The 19,555-nt window shown below is 47.1% G+C and overlaps 2 protein-coding genes across 7 annotated transcripts in view; both read right to left on the reverse strand.

Moving 5' to 3' along the window:
- The window catches only part of LOC102946970 (zinc finger protein 501), an 86,863-nt gene that overhangs the window by 37,921 nt on the left and 29,387 nt on the right, over positions 1 to 19,555 (reverse strand). For 2 of the 6 annotated variants that reach the window (XM_043528785.1, XM_043528784.1), the window contains exons 2-3: positions 4,701 to 4,810; positions 3,946 to 4,137 (exon numbers count right to left, since the gene is read on the reverse strand). In XM_043528785.1, coding sequence (XP_043384720.1) covers positions 3,946 to 4,137; positions 4,701 to 4,770 — 262 coding nt within the window. In that variant the 5' untranslated portion in view covers positions 4,771 to 4,810. Of the gene's footprint in view, positions 1 to 3,945; positions 4,138 to 4,700; positions 6,056 to 19,555 lie in introns of those variants that run through there. The other 4 variants (XM_043528783.1, XM_043528787.1, XM_043528789.1 and 1 more) reach the window with 4 other exon arrangements.
- LOC102946742 (zinc finger protein 664-like) overlaps positions 10,104 to 19,555 on the reverse strand; it is a 33,168-nt gene continuing 23,716 nt past the window's right edge. Inside the window, exons 3-4 of the mRNA XM_043528507.1 lie at positions 11,505 to 11,618; positions 10,104 to 10,135 (exon numbers count right to left, since the gene is read on the reverse strand). Of these exons, the coding sequence (XP_043384442.1) occupies positions 10,104 to 10,135; positions 11,505 to 11,618 (146 nt within the window). The remainder of the gene's footprint in view (positions 10,136 to 11,504; positions 11,619 to 19,555) is intronic.

Consider the following 19,555-nt stretch of genomic DNA (forward strand, 5'->3'; position numbering starts at 1 on the left):
CACCGCTCTTGGAGAGAATCGGAGCTCCCTATAGCTTTGCTAATGGTTAGCCAGCCTTACAGTCTTAATTCTGTAAATAGTTCTATAGTGGTGTTAGTTTAATTAGTTCTCAGCATTAGTATAGTTTAGCTATAGACTTTAGCGTAAGTCCTGTGGATTTATTATGAAACATTTCTTGGGTTTTAAACACATGCACGACTCTGTTCCCTGTCACGAACAGGCAAACAAGCTGTTTGATCTACCTAGGGGAAGGGCATGTGAGGGATTTGCACTTCCTTCCCCTTAGAACAAAAAAGCACAGGGACTACCATTGGAAAGCCCACTTAACGAAGGAGGCCACGCTTCCTTCGTGTCCACTATTGGAACCGGATCAGAGTATGCTGAATCCATAAGTAGTGGGCCCCCCGCTTGCCCAATCTCTATTTAGAAAAGCTGGACGAGCACAAGTCCATGGGGCCGGATGCACTGCATCTGAGAGTGCTAAAGGAGTTGGCGGATGTGATTGCACAGCCATTGGCCATTATCTTTGAAAACTCATGGCGATCGGGGGAGGTCCCGGATGACTGGAAAAAGGCTAATGTAGTGCCCATTTTTAAAAAAGGGAAGAAGGAGGATCCTGGGAACTACAGGCCAATCAGCCTCACCTCAGTCCCTGGAAAAATCATGGAGCATGTCCTCAAGGAATCAGTTCTGAAGCACTTCGAGGAGAGGAAAGTGATCAGGAACAGTCAGCATGGATTCACCAAGGGAAAGTCATGCCTGACTAATCTAATTGCCTTCTATGATGAGATAACTGTCTCTGTGTATGAGGGGAAAGCAGTGGACGTGTTATTCCTTGACTTTAGCAAAGCTTTTGACAAGGTCTCCCACAGTATTCTTGCCAGCAAGTTAAAGAAGTATGGGCTGGATGAATGGACTATAAGGTGGATAGAAAGCTGGCTAGATTGTCGGGCTCAAAGGGTAGTGATCAATGGCTCCATGTCTAGTTGGCAGCCGTTATCAAGCTGGTCCTGCTTTGAGCAGGGGGTTGGACTAGATGACCTCCTGAGGTCCCTTCCAACCCTGATATTCTATGATTCTATGAATTACAAATTGGGTGAGAAACAGCGTTCCTCCTCCTCTCCCCCAGCCTCCTCTAAGCACTCGAATTAATTTCATTATTGAAAACACTATCAGGAATAAATCAGACATCAAAACTAATTAAGATGAAGAAGGTTGGTGGACAGCAGCAGCAGAGCGTATGCCCGGAAGAGAAGATGTTCTAGGATGACTGGAAGATAGCTAATGTAATGCCAATATTTAAAAAGTGCTCTAGAGGTGATCCCAGCAATTACAGACCGGTAAGTCTAACGTCAGTACCGGGCAAATTAGTTGAAACAGTAGTAAAGAATAAAATTGTCAGACACACAGAAGAACATAAATTGTTGGGCAAAAGTCAACATGGTTTCTGTAAAGGGAAATCATGTCTTACTAATCTATTAGAGTTCTTTGAAGGGGTCAACAAACATGTGGACAAGAGGGATCCAGTGGACATAGTGTACTTAGATTTCCAGAAAGCCTTTGACAAGGTCCCTCTCCAAAGGCTCTTATGTAAATTAAGTTGTCATGGGATAAGAGGGAAAATCCTTTCATGGATTGAGAACTGGTTAAAAGACAAGGAACAAAGGGTAGAAATAAATGGTAAATTTTCAGAATGGAGAGGGGTAACTAGTGGTGTTCCCCAAGAGTCAGTCCTAGGACCAATCCTATTCAACTTATTCATAAATGATCTGGAGAAAGGGGTAAACAGTGAGGTGGCAAAGTTTGCAGATGATACTAAACTGCTCAAGATAGTTAAGACCAAAGCAGACTGTGAAGAACTTCAAAAAGATCTCACAAAACTAAGTGATTGGGCAACAAAATGTCAAATGAAATTTAATGCGGATAAATGTAAAGTAATGCACATTGGAAAAAATAACCCCAACTATACATACAATATGATGGGGGCTAATGTAGCTACAGCTAATCAGGAGAAAGATCTTGGAGTCATCGTGGATAGTTCTCTGAAGACGTCCACGCACTGTGCAGCGGCAGTCAAAAAAGCAAATGGGATGTTAGGAATCATTAAAAAAGGGATAGAGAATAAGAAAGAGAATATCTTATTGCCCTTATATAAATCTATGGTATGCCCACATCTTGAATACTGGGTACAGATGTGGTCCCCTCATCTCAAAAAAGATATACTGGCATTAGAAAAGGTTCAGAAAAGGGCAACTAAAATGATTAGGGGTTTGGAATGGGTCCCATATGAGGAGAGATTAAAGAGGCTAGGACTTACAGCTTGGAAAAGAGGAGACTAAGGGGGGATATGATAGAGGTATATAAAATCATGAGTGGTGTGAAGAAAGTGAATAAGTGAATTGTTCCCATAATATAAGAACTAGGGGCCACCAAATGAAATTAATGGGCAGCAGGTTTAAAATAAATAAAAGTAAGTTCTTCTTCATACAGCGCACAATCAACCTGTGGAACTCCTTGCCTGAGGAGGTTGTGAAGGCTAGGACTATAACAGGGTTTAAAAGAGAACTAGATAAATTCATGGAGTTTAAGTCCATCAATGGCTATTAGCCAGGATGGGTAAGGAATGGTGTCCCTAGCCTCTGTTTGTCAGAGGGTGGAAATGGATGGCAGGAGAGAGATCACTTGATCATTACCTGTTAGGTTCACTCCCTCTGGGGCACCTGGCATTGGCCACTGTCGATAGACAGGATACTGGGCTGGATGGACCTTTGGCAGAACAAGGAGTAATGGTCTCAAGTTGCAGTGGGGGAGGTTTAGGTTGGATGTTAGGAAAAACTTTTTCACTAGGAGGGTGGTGAAGCACTGGAATGGGTTACCTAGGGAGGTGGTGGAATCTCCTTCCTTTGAGGTTTTCAAGGTCATGCTTGACAAAGTCCTGGCTGGGATGATTTAGTTGGGGATTGGTCCTGCTTTGAGCAGGGGGTTGGACTAGATGACCTCCTGAGGTCCCTTCCAACCCTGATATCCTATGATTCTATGAGTATGGCCATTCTTATGTTATGTTCTTCTTGAGAAGTAATAATCAAATCCCATTGCAGCATGGGAAACTTATCTCAGCTTCTTGCTGTGCTCTGTTCCAGGAAATAATTTCGTTGTCTGCTTTAATAAGGCTGTTGTGTGCCTCATGAGAGGGCCACTCCAGCCTTGCCAGGCTTTCTGAGATCTGTGGCAAATGGCAGTGGTTTTATTCCTTTTGCCTAGCCCTCATTGGCACAAGGCTCTCTCACGTGTGGATTCTCTGATGCCGAATAAAGGCTGAGTTGTCACTGAAGCTTTTCCCACACTCGGGGCACTTATATGGTTTCTCTCCCGTGTGGATTCGCTGATGTTTAATAAAGGTTGATCGATCAGTGAAGCTTTTCCCACAGTCACTGCATTTATAGGGCCGCTCTCCCGTGTGGATTCTTTGGTGGATAATGAGGTCTGAGCTCCGACCAAAGCTTTTCCTGCAATCGGGGCATTTGTAGGGCTTCTCTCCTGTGTGGATTCTCCAGTGTTTAGTGAGCGTTGAGCTGTCACAGAAGCTTTTCCCGCATTCGGGGCATTTATAGGGCTTCTGTCCCATGTGGGTTCTCTGGTGTTTAATAAGATGCGAGCTGTCACTGAAGCCTTTCCCACAGTCATTGCAATTGTAGGGTTTCTCGCTGGTGTGGATTCTCTGATGTTGCATAAGGTGCGAGCTCTGAATGAAGCTTTTCCCACAGTCGGTACATTTATAACGTTTCTCTCCTGTGTGGAGTCTCCAATGTTTAGTAAAGGATGAGCTCGACCTGTATATTTTTCCACAGATGTGGCACGTGTGAGGTTTTGCTCCCATATTGATTCTCTGCTGAATTGTGGTATCAATGAATTCCGTGAAATCTCCCCAAACAGGAGTGGATTTACCTTTCATTTTCCTTGGCTGGTTTCTCTGCTGTCTCTCTGGCCTGCTCTGACTCTCATAGGTGTCTCTCCTCCCAGATCTCTGGGAAATGTTCCTGTTCGATAGTCCTGATACCGTCCCATGTGGTTCCACCTGCTCAGGACCTTCCTGCTGAGGATTCTCCTCCTCGTTCTCACTCACTGTCCCATCACCTGCTGGGAAAGAGAGAGAATCCAGACAGGAGTCAGTCCCTGTGCCGGGGGACAGGGAACCTCAGAAAGGGGAACAGGAAAGTGGGAAACCAAAGTTACTTGGGGGGAGGGATAGCTCAGTGGTTTGAACATTGGCTTGCTAAACCCAGGATTGTGAGTTCAATCCTTGAGGGGGCCATTTAGGGATCTGGGGCAAAAATTGGGGATTGGTCCTGCTTTGAGCAGGGGGTTGGACTAGATGACCTCCTGACCTCCCTTCCAACCCTGGTAGAAATATCAGGAGCTGAATCCCCTAAACCCTTCCCCAGAGGAAAGAGAAAAGGAGGCGAGTTCTGCCTCCACATCCCATCCAAACACTCAGGGGGAAAGAGCTACAGGCAGGTGTCCGTCAGGGTGGGTGGGCAGCAATAAATGACATCTGCCAAGAGGATATGACACCTGCTGGGGGCCATCCTGTCTCGGGCAAGATGAGCTAGAAGCTGGGGAGCTCACAAGCCCTTTGTGGGAATCCCAGCTGTTCCTTTCACTCAATGATACTATTGGAGTCCGTTTCACCAAATCCTCACCTGTGTCAGTGCCGCTCAGGCTGTCCCTTTCCTCAGAGCCTTGGAGAACTGGGACCCATGCTTGCTCCATCAGGAAGATCACATCAGGTTTGGGAATGGAAAATCCTGTGCTGGGGGGAAAATGGTGAAAATAGGTCTCACTATTAGGGAATACTTGCTACAAAAATATTTCATGTTTTTAAACCCAGACCATTTCTAAATCACAGTTTCTGGACACTCTCCTACTGCGGAAACTGAACTATTAACAGCTCTGTTGGGAAAATAATACAGCCAAACATTCATCACTGAATAATTATACACAGCAACACACTATTATACTAAAGTGAGGTATTTTAAATTCAGTCGGTCCGGATAACTTGCACCAAGTTTAACATTTTCAGAAGCACCTACAGCTAAAGTCTACACTAGGAGTGCTTTATCAATGTAGGAATACTGGTCTGCTAGACCAATGATTCTCAACCTTTCCAGAGTACTGTACCCCTTTCAGGAGTCTGATTTGTCTTGTATACCCCCAAGTTTCACTTCACTTAAATTGATCTTTTCCGCCAAGTGTTTGGATTTAAATGGATATTAGAGCAACAAACCAATACAAATAGGTTTGAAGTGCGTGAATAAAAATTACCTCCCCTCTTGGACAAGAACATAGGGCCACATTTTTTAAGATATGTAGGTGCCGAGTGAGATTTTCAAAACCCTAAGAAAGGGAAATCATTATTCATCATCATAATAATGCCTAGCTTTTGTCTAGCACTTTTCATCAGTAGATGTCAAAGTACTTTTTAAAAGGAAGGCAGGGTCATTATCCCGATTTTACAGATGGGGAAACTGAGGCACAGAGCAGTGAAGTGACTTGCCCAAGGTTACCTGGCAGGCAAGTGGCAGAGGTCAGAGCAGAACCCAAGAGCATTATTTCACTAATTTCAATGCTAGGTTTTTCTCAGGTTTACTTTTACCTTGGACAGTACTTCTCAAATCAGGATAGTTATTAATCAACAAGTTTATTAATTCACCAAGACTCTCATAGGAATGTAGCCAACCGTTTTATACATTAAGCTTGGATATCAGATATTCCAGGCATGTCCTGAATGCAAAATACTGCATGCGGGGTCACGTGCCCTCTAGATTTGCTGTTTGGCTTCTACTGAATATGCTCACATGGACTGAGCATGCTCAGTAACAGTGCTGAAGTCAGTTGACCTCACTCTGCCCCCACACTATCCGCAGGCAGGGGCTGTCTCTGGGGCTTGTCTTCTTGGAGTGTTGGGGGTGTTAGTCTGCGCTACCTCGATTTAGTGCAGATGGAAAAGGCCTGTGCACCTATGGTGCAAACCCGTAAAACATTCTAACTGCCTATTTGGTGCAAATTCTGGAATCCTCTTTCAAAGTGTACTAAGTTGGATGTGAATTGAATTAGTGCAGGCTATTGTTTGTGTGCATGCCATACTGCTGTGCGCTACTTTGGAAGTCCCTCCAGATGCCTGGAGGCCAAGCACTTATACCATAGAACAATACAAATCTCCAAGATCTCTGATTACATTATCTCATATCAGTTATCTATTCTTCAGAATTTCTAATATGTTTATCACACTGTAATTCTCCATGGAGTAAGGATGCCTTTTTTCTTAAGGCACTTTTAGGGATGTGATCCCTGCTATTTATAGTGTTTGGCTTGAAAGGGACTAGTTTAAAAGTGAGGCACTGTTAAAAAAAAAAAGGCAAATGTAATTCTGGGATAAGTCAGGGAAGCTAATGATCCATCCAGCAGAGCAAATTCAGTGATGAATCCTGGTCACATGCCACCTGAGGCACTTTGCACATACACTACGAAGAAACAGGAGTGTTGTATGTAAGACACAGGAGGTAATTGTTCCACTCTACTCAGCACTGGAAAAGCCTCAGGAGGAGTACTGTGTCCAGTTTTGAGCACCACGCTGTAAGAACAACATGAACAAACTGGAGAGGAACACAAATGATAAGAGTTTAGAAAACCTGATCTCTGAATGAAGATTGAAAGAACCGGGCATGTTTCGTCTATAGAAGAGAAGGCTAAGGAGGGGACATGATAACAGCTTTCAAATATTTAAAAGGCTGTTATAAAGAGGACAATGATCAATGTCCAGCAAGGGGAGGATAAGAAAGAATCGGCTTAGTCTGCAGTGATGGAGATTGAGGTTAGATATTACAAAAACCTTTCTAACTATGAGGAGAGTTAAGCACTGGAACAGGCTACCTAGGGAGCCTGTGGAATCTCCATCATTGGAGGGTTTTAAGAACAGGTTAGACAAACACCTGTCAGGGATGGTCTAGGGTATACCTAATCCTGCCTCAGCCAAGGTGGGCTGGACTAGTTGACCTAATGAGATCCTTTCTAGCCCTGCATTTCTATGACTCTGTGAAAATATCAAAAGCAGTTACTTAAAGTTATTGTTTGAGGCTCTCTGAGGCCAATTTACTTGGACTCACAAAGAAGAAACACGCATATAGCATTATTTAGTTAAAATCTAAAATATGGTTCCTTGAGGTCTCACCAAAAAGGCTGGAGACTCAATTTAGGGCTTGGCTACACTTGCGAGTTACAGCGCAATAAAGGAGCCCCGGGCGCACTAGCTCACTCCCCGTCCACACTGGCAAGGCATGTAGAGCGCTCTGACTCCGCAGCTACAGCGCTGCTGGTACTCCACCTCGGCAAGTGGAATAAAGTTTGCTGCGCCCCCACTGGAACACCGCAGCGCCAGTGTGGACGAGGTGTTGCATTACTGCGCTCTGATCAGCCTCCAGAATCATCCCATAATCCCCTTAAGTCAAGTGGCCACTCTTGTCATTGTTTTTGAATCGCTGCAGGAATGTGGATATGCCCTTTGAAAGCTCCGTTTCTGACAGCCGGCTGCTTATCTGCTCTGAGACAAAGCAAGCCATTAGTGTGGAATGCTGTGTGTTAGATAGAGAGGCGGGGGCGGAAGGGGGAGAAAGGGGGTCTGCTGCTGTCTGAACTTACAAGACAGCATGCTGACATGCTTTCTCCCCCCACATACACGCAACAACACACTCCCTGTCACACCCCACCCCACCCCACCCCACCCCCCATTTGAAAAGCACGTTGCGATCACTTGCATGCTGGGATAGCTGCCCACAATGCACCGCTCCTAATTCCGCTGCAAGTGCCACAAATGTGGCCATGTCAGTGCGCTTGAAACTGTCAGTGTGGACAGACTGCAGTGCTTTCCCTACTGCGCTCTCTGAAGGCTGGTTTAACTCAAGCGCTCTGCATTTGCAAGTGTAGCCATGCCCTAAGTAACTTTCAGTTGTTTATATTAAGAACACAGAGAGAAATTTAGTCTCTGAAATGAACTCTCAGCACTTCTTCTTAGTCCTGGAGGAGGGGACAGCCTACTTGCTGTGGCTGGTCTAAGTGACTGGTAGCACTTCTGAGTTCTGCAATTTCTTTGGTGGGTTTGGCAATCTCTTCTTGTTTCTGTATCCCTGAAGGAGGGGAGAGGCTGGTCTCATTTGATTTCATCTGCTATCCCTCTGGGGAATGTTATAAACCTACTAGTTTGTCCAGTTCTCCACAGAATCTTTTACAAAAATTATTGTGGACTATAAGTCCAAAATTTCTACCATATGAAAAGAGGAGAAAAAAAATAAATGAATAAAGTAACTATTTGGTCCTTTTTTATTCATAAGAAAGAAGAAAAATAGCCATGAAACCTCCCCAATCAAGACAATTTTATAATGAACTGTTATGTTTGGAGAATGAACAAAATAAGTATGCCGCTATTTTGACCAAAAACAAATGGGTTTTTTAAAGTGGACACATACCAGGGGACAGGTAGAGGCAGTGCAGGACAGATAATTAAGGCTTCATTTTAGTCACAGGTATTTTTAGTAAAAGTCACAGACAGGTCACGGGCAGTAAACAAAAATTCATGGCCCATGATCTGTCCATGACTTTTACTAAAAATACCAGTGACTAAAAGTTGGGGAGGGAAGGGGGGGCACCATGGGTGCTGGGGGAGGGTGGCCCAGGTGCTGCAGGGTGGCACGGGCAGTGGCGCATGGCCTGGGACCACTGCTGGTGCTAGGGGGGCACGGGTGGCATTGTGTGGCCCGGAACCCGCACTAGTGCTGCGGGGTGGGGATTGGCAGGGCCAGCAGGCTCCCCACCTGACTGCACCTCCCTCACAGCAGCGGCAGAGTTTGGGTGAGGGAGGGGGGCAGGGGGTTGGGGTACGGGATGGGGTGAAGCGGGCTCTGAGCGGCGCTTACCTGGGGGCTCCTCAGAAGCAGCGACATCCCCCTCGCTCAGCTGCTAGGCAGAGGTGTGGCCAGGCAGTTCTGAACGCTGCCTCTACCCAGAGCACTGGTTTCGCAGCTCCCATTGGCTGGGAACCCTAGCCACTTGGCTATGGGATAGTCTGGTGTAGGTCTCTTCTGTTTCAGCTGTCTCCCCTTGTGTCAAGGCTGATTTCCCACTCTGGCACTTCAAGTGCAGATGGTGGGGATCCGCAATTATTCTAAAAATTAATAGTGGCCACTCCAGGCTTGTATTAACCTCCCAAGGTTACAGCTTTTCCATGACCTTGGATGGGTAGATGCTGCCACCACCCAAATGCAAACCTCTTGAAACCCAGGAAGGCGCACTTGGGAATTTCTTTCTGTGGGGTAACCTCAAGCCCTTTCACCCCCACTCCGGGGAAGAGCTGAGAAAGAAAACAAAGGAAATGTTTCCCCCAGGTAATTAAACAGCATATGCACAAACCTCTTAGGACACCAAAAATCCAATCCTGTTCTTAAAAAAGGTAAATTTTATTTAAAAAAACAAAAAGAAAGGAAATACATCTGGAACTTAGGCTTTTGCTAGATTTAAAAAACCCACTTACAAAAATTAAACATCAAGAATAACCTTCTTGAGGTCCAGCTTAAAGGTTACAAGCAAAACAAAAAACATTTGGGGTTAGCACAGAGGAGTCCACAAGCCAATAAGAAATAAACAGAAAAACCTAATCGCGTCTTATTAAACATTCCTTATCTCCTTACATATCTGGGTTCTTAAATAAGTTGTTCTAGACATGAGCTGATGATTTTCATACCTGGCCTTCAGCTTCTCACAGCATAACTGCTCCCTGTTCCCCCCCTTTCCCGGAGAACACCACACAGACAAAGGAAAGTTTTTCCCCCCATTTTAAAAAGTTCTAGCCCTCCCATTGGCTCTTTTGGTTAGGTGCCCACTCCTTTCCTTTTACCTGTGGGCTTGTTAACCCTTTACAGGTAAAGTAAGTAGAGAACAGCTCCAAGAGGGATTTTATAGTTAAATGGCTAGGTGGGTGTCCATAAAAGGAAGCTACTCCGCCAATTCATTTATTACACGCCCCCCAAACCACAGATGGTGTTGGCCAGCCTGGTTTAGGTCAGGTCCACACTGGCTGTGATTTTTCCTGGAGGGTTAGGAAACAGAGTTATTAAGTTACATGCACCTCTAATTTCACTAATAATTACATGAAGAACTAAACAGTATTTTTTTTTACATTTCAAGGACTACAATGACTTAGAATGCAGGGACATTTTTACCTGGCTGATTCTGGGAAACCTTCCCAGGAGAGTGCATCAGCCACTTTGTTAGAGGCTCCTGAAATGAGTTGTATTTCAAAATCAAAGTTTTGAAGAGCTAAACTCCACTGAAGAAGTTTTTTGTTAGTTTCTTTGACTGTGTGAAGCCACTTCAGTGCAGCATGGTCAGTCCGTAGGTGGAACCGCCATCCCCAAATGTATGGGAGTAGCTTCTCCAGAGCTTACACAATGGCGTAACATTCTTTTTCTGAGACTGACCAGTGGCTTTCCCTCTCAGAAAGTTTTTTGCTGAGAAACACAACAGGATGGAATTGTTGATCTTGCCCTTCCTGCATTAAAACTGCTCCTACACCACTCTCAGACACATCTGTGGTTATGACGAACGGTTGGTCATAGTTCGGGGCCTTTAGTACAGGGTTAGACGTAAGGGCTGGTTAAAGGCTTTCTGACACTGCTCACACCACTGAACTGCATTTGGTTGTTTTTTCCTGCTTAGGTCTGTCAGTGGAGTGGCAATTTGGCTGTATTGTGGTACAAATCATCTGTAATACCCGTCCAAGCCCAAGAAGAATTGGACCTGCTTCTTTGACTTAGGGACAGGCCAATTTTGGATAGCATTTACTTTAGCCTGTAGAGGGTTGATAGTTCCTTGACCCACCTGGTGTCCAAGGAACATTACTCTGTTTAGGCCTATTGACACTTCTTGGCCTTAATGGTTAATCCTGCCTCCCTTATGCGCTGGAAGACAGTTTGGAGGTGTTCTGCCGATGAATCTGAGAATATGGCCACATCGTCAAGGTAGGCTACTGCAAATTCCCCAGGTCCAGCCAGAAGATTATCTACCAGTCTCTGGAAGGTGGCAGGTGCATTTCGCAGTCCAAAAGGGAGCACATTAAATTCATACAACCCTACATGGGTAATGAAGGCTGACCTTTCCTTGGAGGATTCATCTAGCAGTACGTGCCAGTACCCCTTTGTGACAGGTTTCAGTTGGTCCACCGAGCCGCTGGAGGGCGGTGGGGAGCTATTGCCTCACCGACAGGCCTTGGTCACACCTTTCAGTCACTAGGGAATTAGCGGAGGGAAGTGTGCCAGCCAGAGTCAGTGGCGCGCCCCTCAGGCAGGGGGAGCGCCGGCAAGAGTCTGTGGCGCGCCCCTCAGGCAGGGGGAGCGCTGGCAAGAGTCTGTGGCGCGCCCCTCAGGCAGGGGGAGCGCCGGCAAGAGTCTGTGGCTCACGCTGGCCCGGGTTACTGCCTGGTTCCTCCAGTTCCTCCGGGTACTCGGCGGCTGGCAGTCCTGGTAGCCCCAGTCCTTCCTCCAGATCAGGTTTCTCCTGGCCCAGGGCCTTCCCTGGCTCGGCAGCAGGGTCTGGAGGGAACGGCCAGCAGCCTGTGTCTGTCTCCCTTCCTGATGCTGCCCTGACTGGGCTAAGGGCCCCGCCCTTTGTACTTCCTGTTCTACCCCTCCCCTTCCAGGGGGTGGAGTAAGCTTGGTCTGGCCCCGCCCACTCAGTCTGAGAGAGTGGCTGTTTACCGTCTGGTTCGGAGGGAAGCCACCCTGGCTCCCTACACCCTTGGTTAAGTCTAAGGTGGAGATGAACTGGGCACGTCTCAGTTTTTCCAATAGCTCATCTGTGCGTGGCATTGGATAGTTGTCTGGGTGAGTTACAGCATTTAGCTTACGGTAGTCCATACAAAACTGGATTTCCCCATCTCTCAGAGGGGCGGATTACACCCATCTGTAACATCTCCTTGATCTCCCGTTCTATTGCTGTTTTGGCTTGAGGAGCCATTCGGAAGGGTTGGGCTCTAATTGGGCGAGCATCACCTGTGTCAATGGAGTGGTACGCCCGTTCTGTCTGTCCCGGGGTGGCTGAAAACATTGGCATGAAGCTGGTGCACAGCTCCTGGGTTTGCTGTCGCTGCTTATGCCCAAGGGTGATGGAAAGGCTCATCTCTTCAAAACCACCGTTGCTTTTCCCTTCATAGTAGACTCCTTCGGGCCACTCAGTGTCATCTCTCTCCTGGGCTGTAAACTGGAGAACCTTGATTTCTCGGGAATAAAAGGGCTTTAGAGAATTAACAAGGTATACTTTAGGTCAGGGGTCTCAAAGTCCCAGCCCGCGAGCCATCTGCGCCCCGAGAACGTCCCCACTGCAGCCCGCGGAGGAGAGACGAATGCAGACACGCTGCCGGCAATGTCTGCGGCAGGTGCCGCCCCCCACAGCTCCCATTGGCTGGGGGAGAGGGACAGAGATACCGTCACTAGTCACCGGGCAGAGTCAGCCATGGAGGGAGCGTCACTTTTTTCCACAATGAATATAAACAAGTCAAAATACCGAACACAACTATCTGATGCCCACCTTGCTGCAATCCTGAAGGTTTCAACTGCTCAGTCACTGAGGCAAAACATAGAATCATAGAATAACAGAGTTGGAAGGGACCTCTGGAGGCCATCTAGTCCAATCCCCTGCCCAGAGCAGGACCAATCCCAACTAAATCATCCCAGCCAGGGCTTTGTCAAGCCTGACCTTAAAAACCTCCAAGGAAGGGGATTCCACCACCTCCCTAGGTAACGCATTCCAGTGTGTCACCACCCTCTAGTGGAAAAGTTTTTCCTAATATCCAACCTAAATCTCCCCCACTGCAACTTGAGACCATTACTCCTTGTCCTGTCATCTGCTATCACTGAGAACAGTCTAGAGCCATCCTCTTTGGATCCACCTTTCAGGTAGTTAAAAGCAGCTATCAAATCCCCCCTCATTCTTCTCTTCCGTAGATCAAACAATCCCAGTTCCCTCAGCCTCTCCTCATAAGTCATGTGTTCCAGACCCCTAATCATTTTTGTTGCCCTTCGTTGGACTCTCTCCAATTTCTCCACATCCTTGTAGTGTGGGGCCCAAAACTGGACACAGTACTCCAGATGAGGCCTCACCAATATCGAATAGAGGGGAACGATCACGTCCCTCGATCTGCCGGCAATGCTCCTACTTATACATCCCAAAATGCCATTGGCCTTCTTGGCAACAAGGGCACACAGTTGACTCATATCCAGCTTCTCGTCCACTGTCACCCCTAGGTCCTTCTCTGCAGAACTGCTGCCTAGCCATTTGGTCCCTAGTCTGTAGCAGTGCATTGGATTCTTCTGTCCTAAGTGCAGGACTCTGCATTTGTCCTTGTTGAACCTCATCAGATTTCTTTTGGCCCAATCCTCCAATTTGTCTAGGTCCAGCGTATCTACCACTCCTCCCAGTTTAGTGTCATCCGCAAACTTGCTGAGGGTGCAATCCACACCATCCTCCAGATCAGTAATGAAGATATTGAACAAAACCGGCTCCAGGACCGACCTTTGGGGCACTCCGCTAGATACCGGCTGCCAACTAGACATGGAGCCATTGATCACTACCCGTTGAGCCCGACAATCTAGCCAACTTTCTACCCACCTTGTAGTGCATCCATCCAGCCCATACTTCTTTAACTTGCTGACAAGAATACTGTGGGAGACCTGCGTCAAAAGCTTTGCTAAAGTCGAGGAATAACACGTCCACTGCTTTCCCTTCATCAACAGAACCAGTTATCACATCAACAAACTCACAGAACTGAAGCATTGCCAGGTGTCTGGCAAACACTAAAAACTCTCTGGCAGGCGAAGAATTGTACAAAGTTGTATGACAGTTTTATTATTTCTAAGAAATTCGAAATAAAAATACAATATAAACGTTTTCTTTTCTGAACACCATCTTCAGTGACATTATTGGCCCGCTAGGAGAATTTGAGGACTGGCACTGGCCCTAAGGTAAATTGAGTTTGGGACCCCTGCTTTAGGTTTTAGGATAGGGGCTGGGAACACTATGAGGTAGTTAACAGCTCCCAGGCACTCTTGGACCGTAAATGCCCCCTCCCACGACACTTCCATCTTATTGGCCTGGAGCGGTTTCAGGACCATGACTTGGTCACCTACTTTGAAGGAACAGTCTCTGGCATGTTTATCATACCAGGCCTTTTGCTCTTGTTGAGCATCCTGTAAGTTTTCTCGAGCAAGGGCTAGAGTGTCTTTGAGGGTGTTTTGCAGGTTGGTTGCAAAGTCCAAAATGTTAGTTCCTGGAGAAGATGTAACCCCCTCCCATTGCTGTTTCACCAAATGTAATGGCCCCTTAACTTCATGGCCATAAACGAGTTCAAAGGGTGAAAAACCCAAACTGGGATGTGGTACAGCCCTGTAGGCAAAGAGTAACTGCTGCAACACTAGGTCCCAATCATTGGAGTGCTCATTCATGAATTTACGTATCATGGCCCCCAAAGTCCCATTAAACTTCTCCACTAGGCCATTTGTTTGATGGTGGTAAGGGGTGACAACCAAGTGGTTTACCCCATGAGCTTCCCAAAGACGTTTCATGATCCCTGCCAGAAAGTTAGTTCCCGAATCCATAAGGATGTCTGAGGGCCGACCTACCCTGGCAAAAATGTTTTCCAATGCCTGCCTTATGCTTTTAGCCCTGGTGTTGCTTAGAGCTACTGCTTTCAGCCATCGGGTCGCAAAATCCATGAAGGTCAGTATGTATAGCTTTCCTCTGGATGTCTTCTTAGGGAAAGGAACCAGAATATCTACAGCTACATGCTGAAATGGAACCTGAATTATGGGGAGAGGCTGAAGAGGGGCCTTGACCTGGTCTTTGGGCTTTCCCACCCTCTGGTACACCTCACAAGACCGGACATAGGTAGAAACATCCTTGCCCATTCCCTCCCAGTGAAATGACTTCCCCAAATGGTCTTTGGTCTTGTTCACCCCAGGATGGGCACTAGGGTGATTATGGGCTAAGCTCAAGAGCTTTTCCCTAAACTTAGTTGGAACTACCAACTGTCTCTGAGGATGCCAGTTCTCCTTGTTCCCACCAGAAAGGGTTTCCTTGTATAAGAGTCCTCCTTTTACAACAAACCTGGACCTACTGGAAGAGCTAAGAGGTGGTGGGTCACTCCGTGCCACCGTCCAAGCTCCCTTGAGGCTTTCATCTGCTTCCTGCTCTGCCTGGAACTGCTCCATTGATGCTGGAGACATTAGTTCCTTGCTGGGTTGTGGACTTGGGCTTGGTCCCACTAGAAGCGATGCAGGTGACGGGAGTGTCTCCACCGACTGTGAACCGCTCTCCGCTAGTGCACTGGGTTGTATTTCAGGCTCCAGTTGAGCTTCTTGCGCCAATGTAGCTGCTGCTGCAGGTGCAGGCTCTGTGGCGCCCTTTGGTGCTGACTCCTCTGACTTTGGTGGGGTTGCAAGTACAGGCTCTGGTGCTGACTGCTCCGCCAGTTCCGATCTTTAGGCTGGTTCTGACTGGGTCCCAGGAACTGGATCTACAACTGTTGTCATAGACTCTGCTCTGGGGTCTGGTTTTCCCACCTCTGCCTGGGTCCCTGTAGGAGGCTCAGGAATGGAGTTAGGTGTGGAGGCCTGTTTAGCCTGGCTGCGGGTTACCATCCCCACCTGTTTGGTTCGCCTCACATGATTTGCTAAGTCTTCTCCCAGCAGCATGGGAATGGGATAATCATCATAGACTGCAAAAGTCCATATTTCTGACAAGCCCTTGTACTGGACAGGCAACCTGGCTGTACGCAAGTTAAAAGAGTTGGCCTTAAAGGGTTCCACCGTCACCTGGGCCTCTGGGTTGATCAATTTGGGGTCCACCAGGGATTGGTGGATAGCTGACACCTGTGCTCCACTGTCTCTCCACTCAGTAATCTTCCTCCCTCCCATACTCACAGTTTCCCTTTGCTCTGGGGGTATGTGCGAGGCATCTCGGCCTAAAGGCTGTCAGTGGGACTCCATGCTGATGAGTTGCAGTTGGCTGGTGCTCTTGGGATAGATGGCCTTCACATGCCCCAGCTCATTACATTTAAAGCATCATGCAGCTGACTGTGGGCTGGGGCGAGGTGGGTGGTTGGAGAGTGGGGTGGTGGGATGAGAGGGCATCTTGGGTCTCCCTGGCTGTGTGGAGGGCTCCTCCTTGTGAGGTGGGGCTTTGGGCTGACCCCAATGATGGGGTGTTGTCTTGGGTTGCCCCTTCTGGTATCTGCACCAACTGCTACTAGCTTTCTTCTTCTCCACCACCTCCATCCATTTGGCTTCAATCTTCCCGGCCTTGATTACAGTTTTGGGCTTCCTATCTAGGAGCAGGAAAGGAGCAGTGAGGGCTGGGAGGGGAAAGCCCAGAACTGCTGGGTGTTGGGTCCCTGGACTGGAACCCGGAGTAAAGGATGGGCCCGGGTTCCCCCACCAGTCACCATGGGTATGGCATAGACCAAGTGTGGGGCAGTGAATGGGAGGACTGCCTGGGTCACTGTAGTAGTGACAGAGAATTGAAAGGGACTATACCCAGGAAGGGGGGAAATGCTGAGTGACCTAGCCCGGTGGGTTGAATCACGAAGAAGAGGCTGCGCTTCCTGGAATGAGAGAAGGGCTGCAGACCTGAGAGAACCACTGAGGGATGGCGTGCAACCACTGAAAGGGGCACCAGCCTGACCAAGCAAATCCCCAGAACTGCCAGGAGGCGGTGCCCTCCAGTGGTGAGTACAGCAGCCCCCATCACAGGGACACTTAATCCAATCCAACATGTAATCCAATATTTGGATTAAATTTGACAGGCATTTCTGGAAAACAACTCTTTTCAAAGATGTTATGAAATCATGTTAAACTAACATTTATTTTTTAAAAAGAGACTTTTTTGGAAGTGCAAAATGTATGAAAAGAAACTGAATGTTAGCTGGATGTGGCTAGAGCCGTCAATAACAAATTATCAAATTACTAAAATTAGCTAAATAAATAACAGTGGCCACAATCTTGCAAAAGGGTCAGAGTGGGTCATTAATTATATACCTAGCTTTCATCGTCCTGTTCATCAGTGGCTCTCAAAGTACTTTACAGAAGGAGTCAGTATCATTAGCCCCATTCTGAGGGGGGAAACTGAGGCACAGAGTGGGGCAGTGACGTGCCCGAGGGCAACCAGCAGCAGAGCCAGGAATAGAACCCATTTGTCTTGAGTCTTAACCCACTGTTCCCTAAGAGGGAGAGGGTGCTGTTAGGTTATCTACAAGTAGGTTTAGAAAGATTAGATTTTTATCAGTTAACATCTGTAACGTCAATTTCACCGTACAGGCAAACCCACAAAAATATTTCCAAATTAACAAATAGGCAAACTAAGAAAAATGCTGCCTGAGAACTTATTAGAGTTTGATTTATAGATATTTACTTTGTCTAGATTTTGACATGTGCTGCTGACAATTTTTAGTTTGAACAGTTATGAATCTTTAACATTTTGAATTTCAGCGCCTCCTGTCACCAAATAACTGCCTGATTCCACGATTGCCTGCCCCCCCCCCAATAATTTCCCACAGCTAGGACAATTTAAATCAATAAAAATAAAAAGCTTTAAAATAAACATAGATACTATCTGCAAAAAACTATAACAAAATAAAAATCGAAGTCTGCCAAGCCTATTTACCTGGCAGTGTGGAAGTGCCCCTATAAAGACTCAGGATCCAAGACCTCTTAGACTTGATGTGCCTGATGAAACAAACACATCTCTGTTCTCACTTTAATATTGAGGAGATCTACTTCTCACTCCGGAATCTGAGGGGGCCCCAGGGCTTGTCTCTGTGGGTGTGGGAGGGAGCGGTAATGGGGTCAGATTATTAAATGAATTAGCCTCCCCCCACCCCCAGCTCTCCCCTGTACCACCCACTGTCCCCTTTCCCCTAACTGCGCAAATGGATAAATATGCTACATCTCATGCTGCCTCTCCTCTCCCCCCCATTCTTCTCCGTTTTTTATTTTTAATTCTTCTTCCCCTTCCTGATGCTCCCTCCCTGCCCCCAGAGAAAAAGGGGACCCGCCCTGGGGCCTGATCATAGCCCCCCTGCAGTCCCCTTTCCCGCCAACCCGTACAGCTTACCACGGTTTTACCCCTAAGCAGTTCCCAACAGGAAGCACTTGCTTCCCTGCAGCTCAGCTCCGACCCTAGATACATCCACAAGGGAGCAGATTTCTAAAGGGAGCTGAGGTTCCTGGGGGGCCCTTTGTGCAGAGTCACTTTCCGACCCGTTCCCAGCACTTTCTCTATTACCAGAAGTCCCCAGCTGAGGGGTCAATGCTCCGGCAGAGCCCAGAATTACCTTCAAAACCTGCTTCCCGTCTGCATTCTCTACTTTGCTGTTAGTAAGCAGGCTCCGGTGAGCTGAGGATGCTCAGTAACAGCGGCTGAAGCCTCTGCCCTCACTCTGCCCTTATTATCATCGAACTCTGCTTCCTGCTATAAACAAGGGCTAAATGGAGAAGAGGGGGCAAGCTGGAAGGGTTGCCAACCCTCCAGGATTGTCCGGGAGTCTCCAGGAATTAAAGATTACTCTTTAATTAAAAAGTAGGTCATGTGATGAAACCTCCAGGAATACAGACTTAACTCAGAAACCTCCAGAAACTCAGACTTAGGAACCCCTCAGGAACCGTCTGTTCATAACTCTGAAACGTTCATAACTCTGAATGAAACGTTATGGTTGCTCTTTCCAAAGTTTATAACTGAACATGGACTTAATACAGTTTTCAAACTTTACTCTGCAGAAGACAAATTCTTTTTACCATCTTAATTTAAATGAAACAGGCACAGAAAGTTTCTTTACCGTGTCAATTTTTTAAAAAGCTTTCCCTTAATTTTTTTAGAACATAAGAACGGCCAAAGGTCCACCTAGCCCAGTATCCAGTCTTCCGACAGTGGCCAATGCCAGGTGTCCCAGAAGGAATGAAGGGAACAGGTAATCATCAAGTGATCCATCCCCTGTTGCCCATTCCCAGCTTCTGGCAAACAGAGGCTAGGGACACCATCCCTGCCCATCCTGGCTAGTAGTTTATGTTTAACAGAGTATTGTACTGTATTTGCTTTTGGGGAGGATTCTGCTGCTGCCTGATCATGTAATTTCAGTTCCAAATGCGGTGTGGGGTTGACCAGTCAGTTCATAACTCTGACATTCTACTGTATGTCCAGCCAAAATTGGTCACGCTACCACTTGGAGGGGTAGGATCAGCGGAATTTGTGCAGGGGGCAAAATGTAGTGGGAGGAGGGTGAAACAGGTGGCGGGAGAGGAGGAGAGGGTCAGACAGGTTAAATTGGGGACAGAGTGCAGAAGGTGGAGTTCAGAAAGCGGGGGGGAGGGAGATGCACTGCTAGACAGCGCCAGAGGATGAAACCCCAGGATAAGGAGGAGCAGAGGAGATGAAAGTTACAAAAGCCAATCTAATGATTTTTTGA

This window comes from Chelonia mydas, chromosome 14 (assembly GCF_015237465.2).
Source record: "Chelonia mydas isolate rCheMyd1 chromosome 14, rCheMyd1.pri.v2, whole genome shotgun sequence".
NCBI lineage: Eukaryota > Metazoa > Chordata > Testudines > Cheloniidae > Chelonia > Chelonia mydas.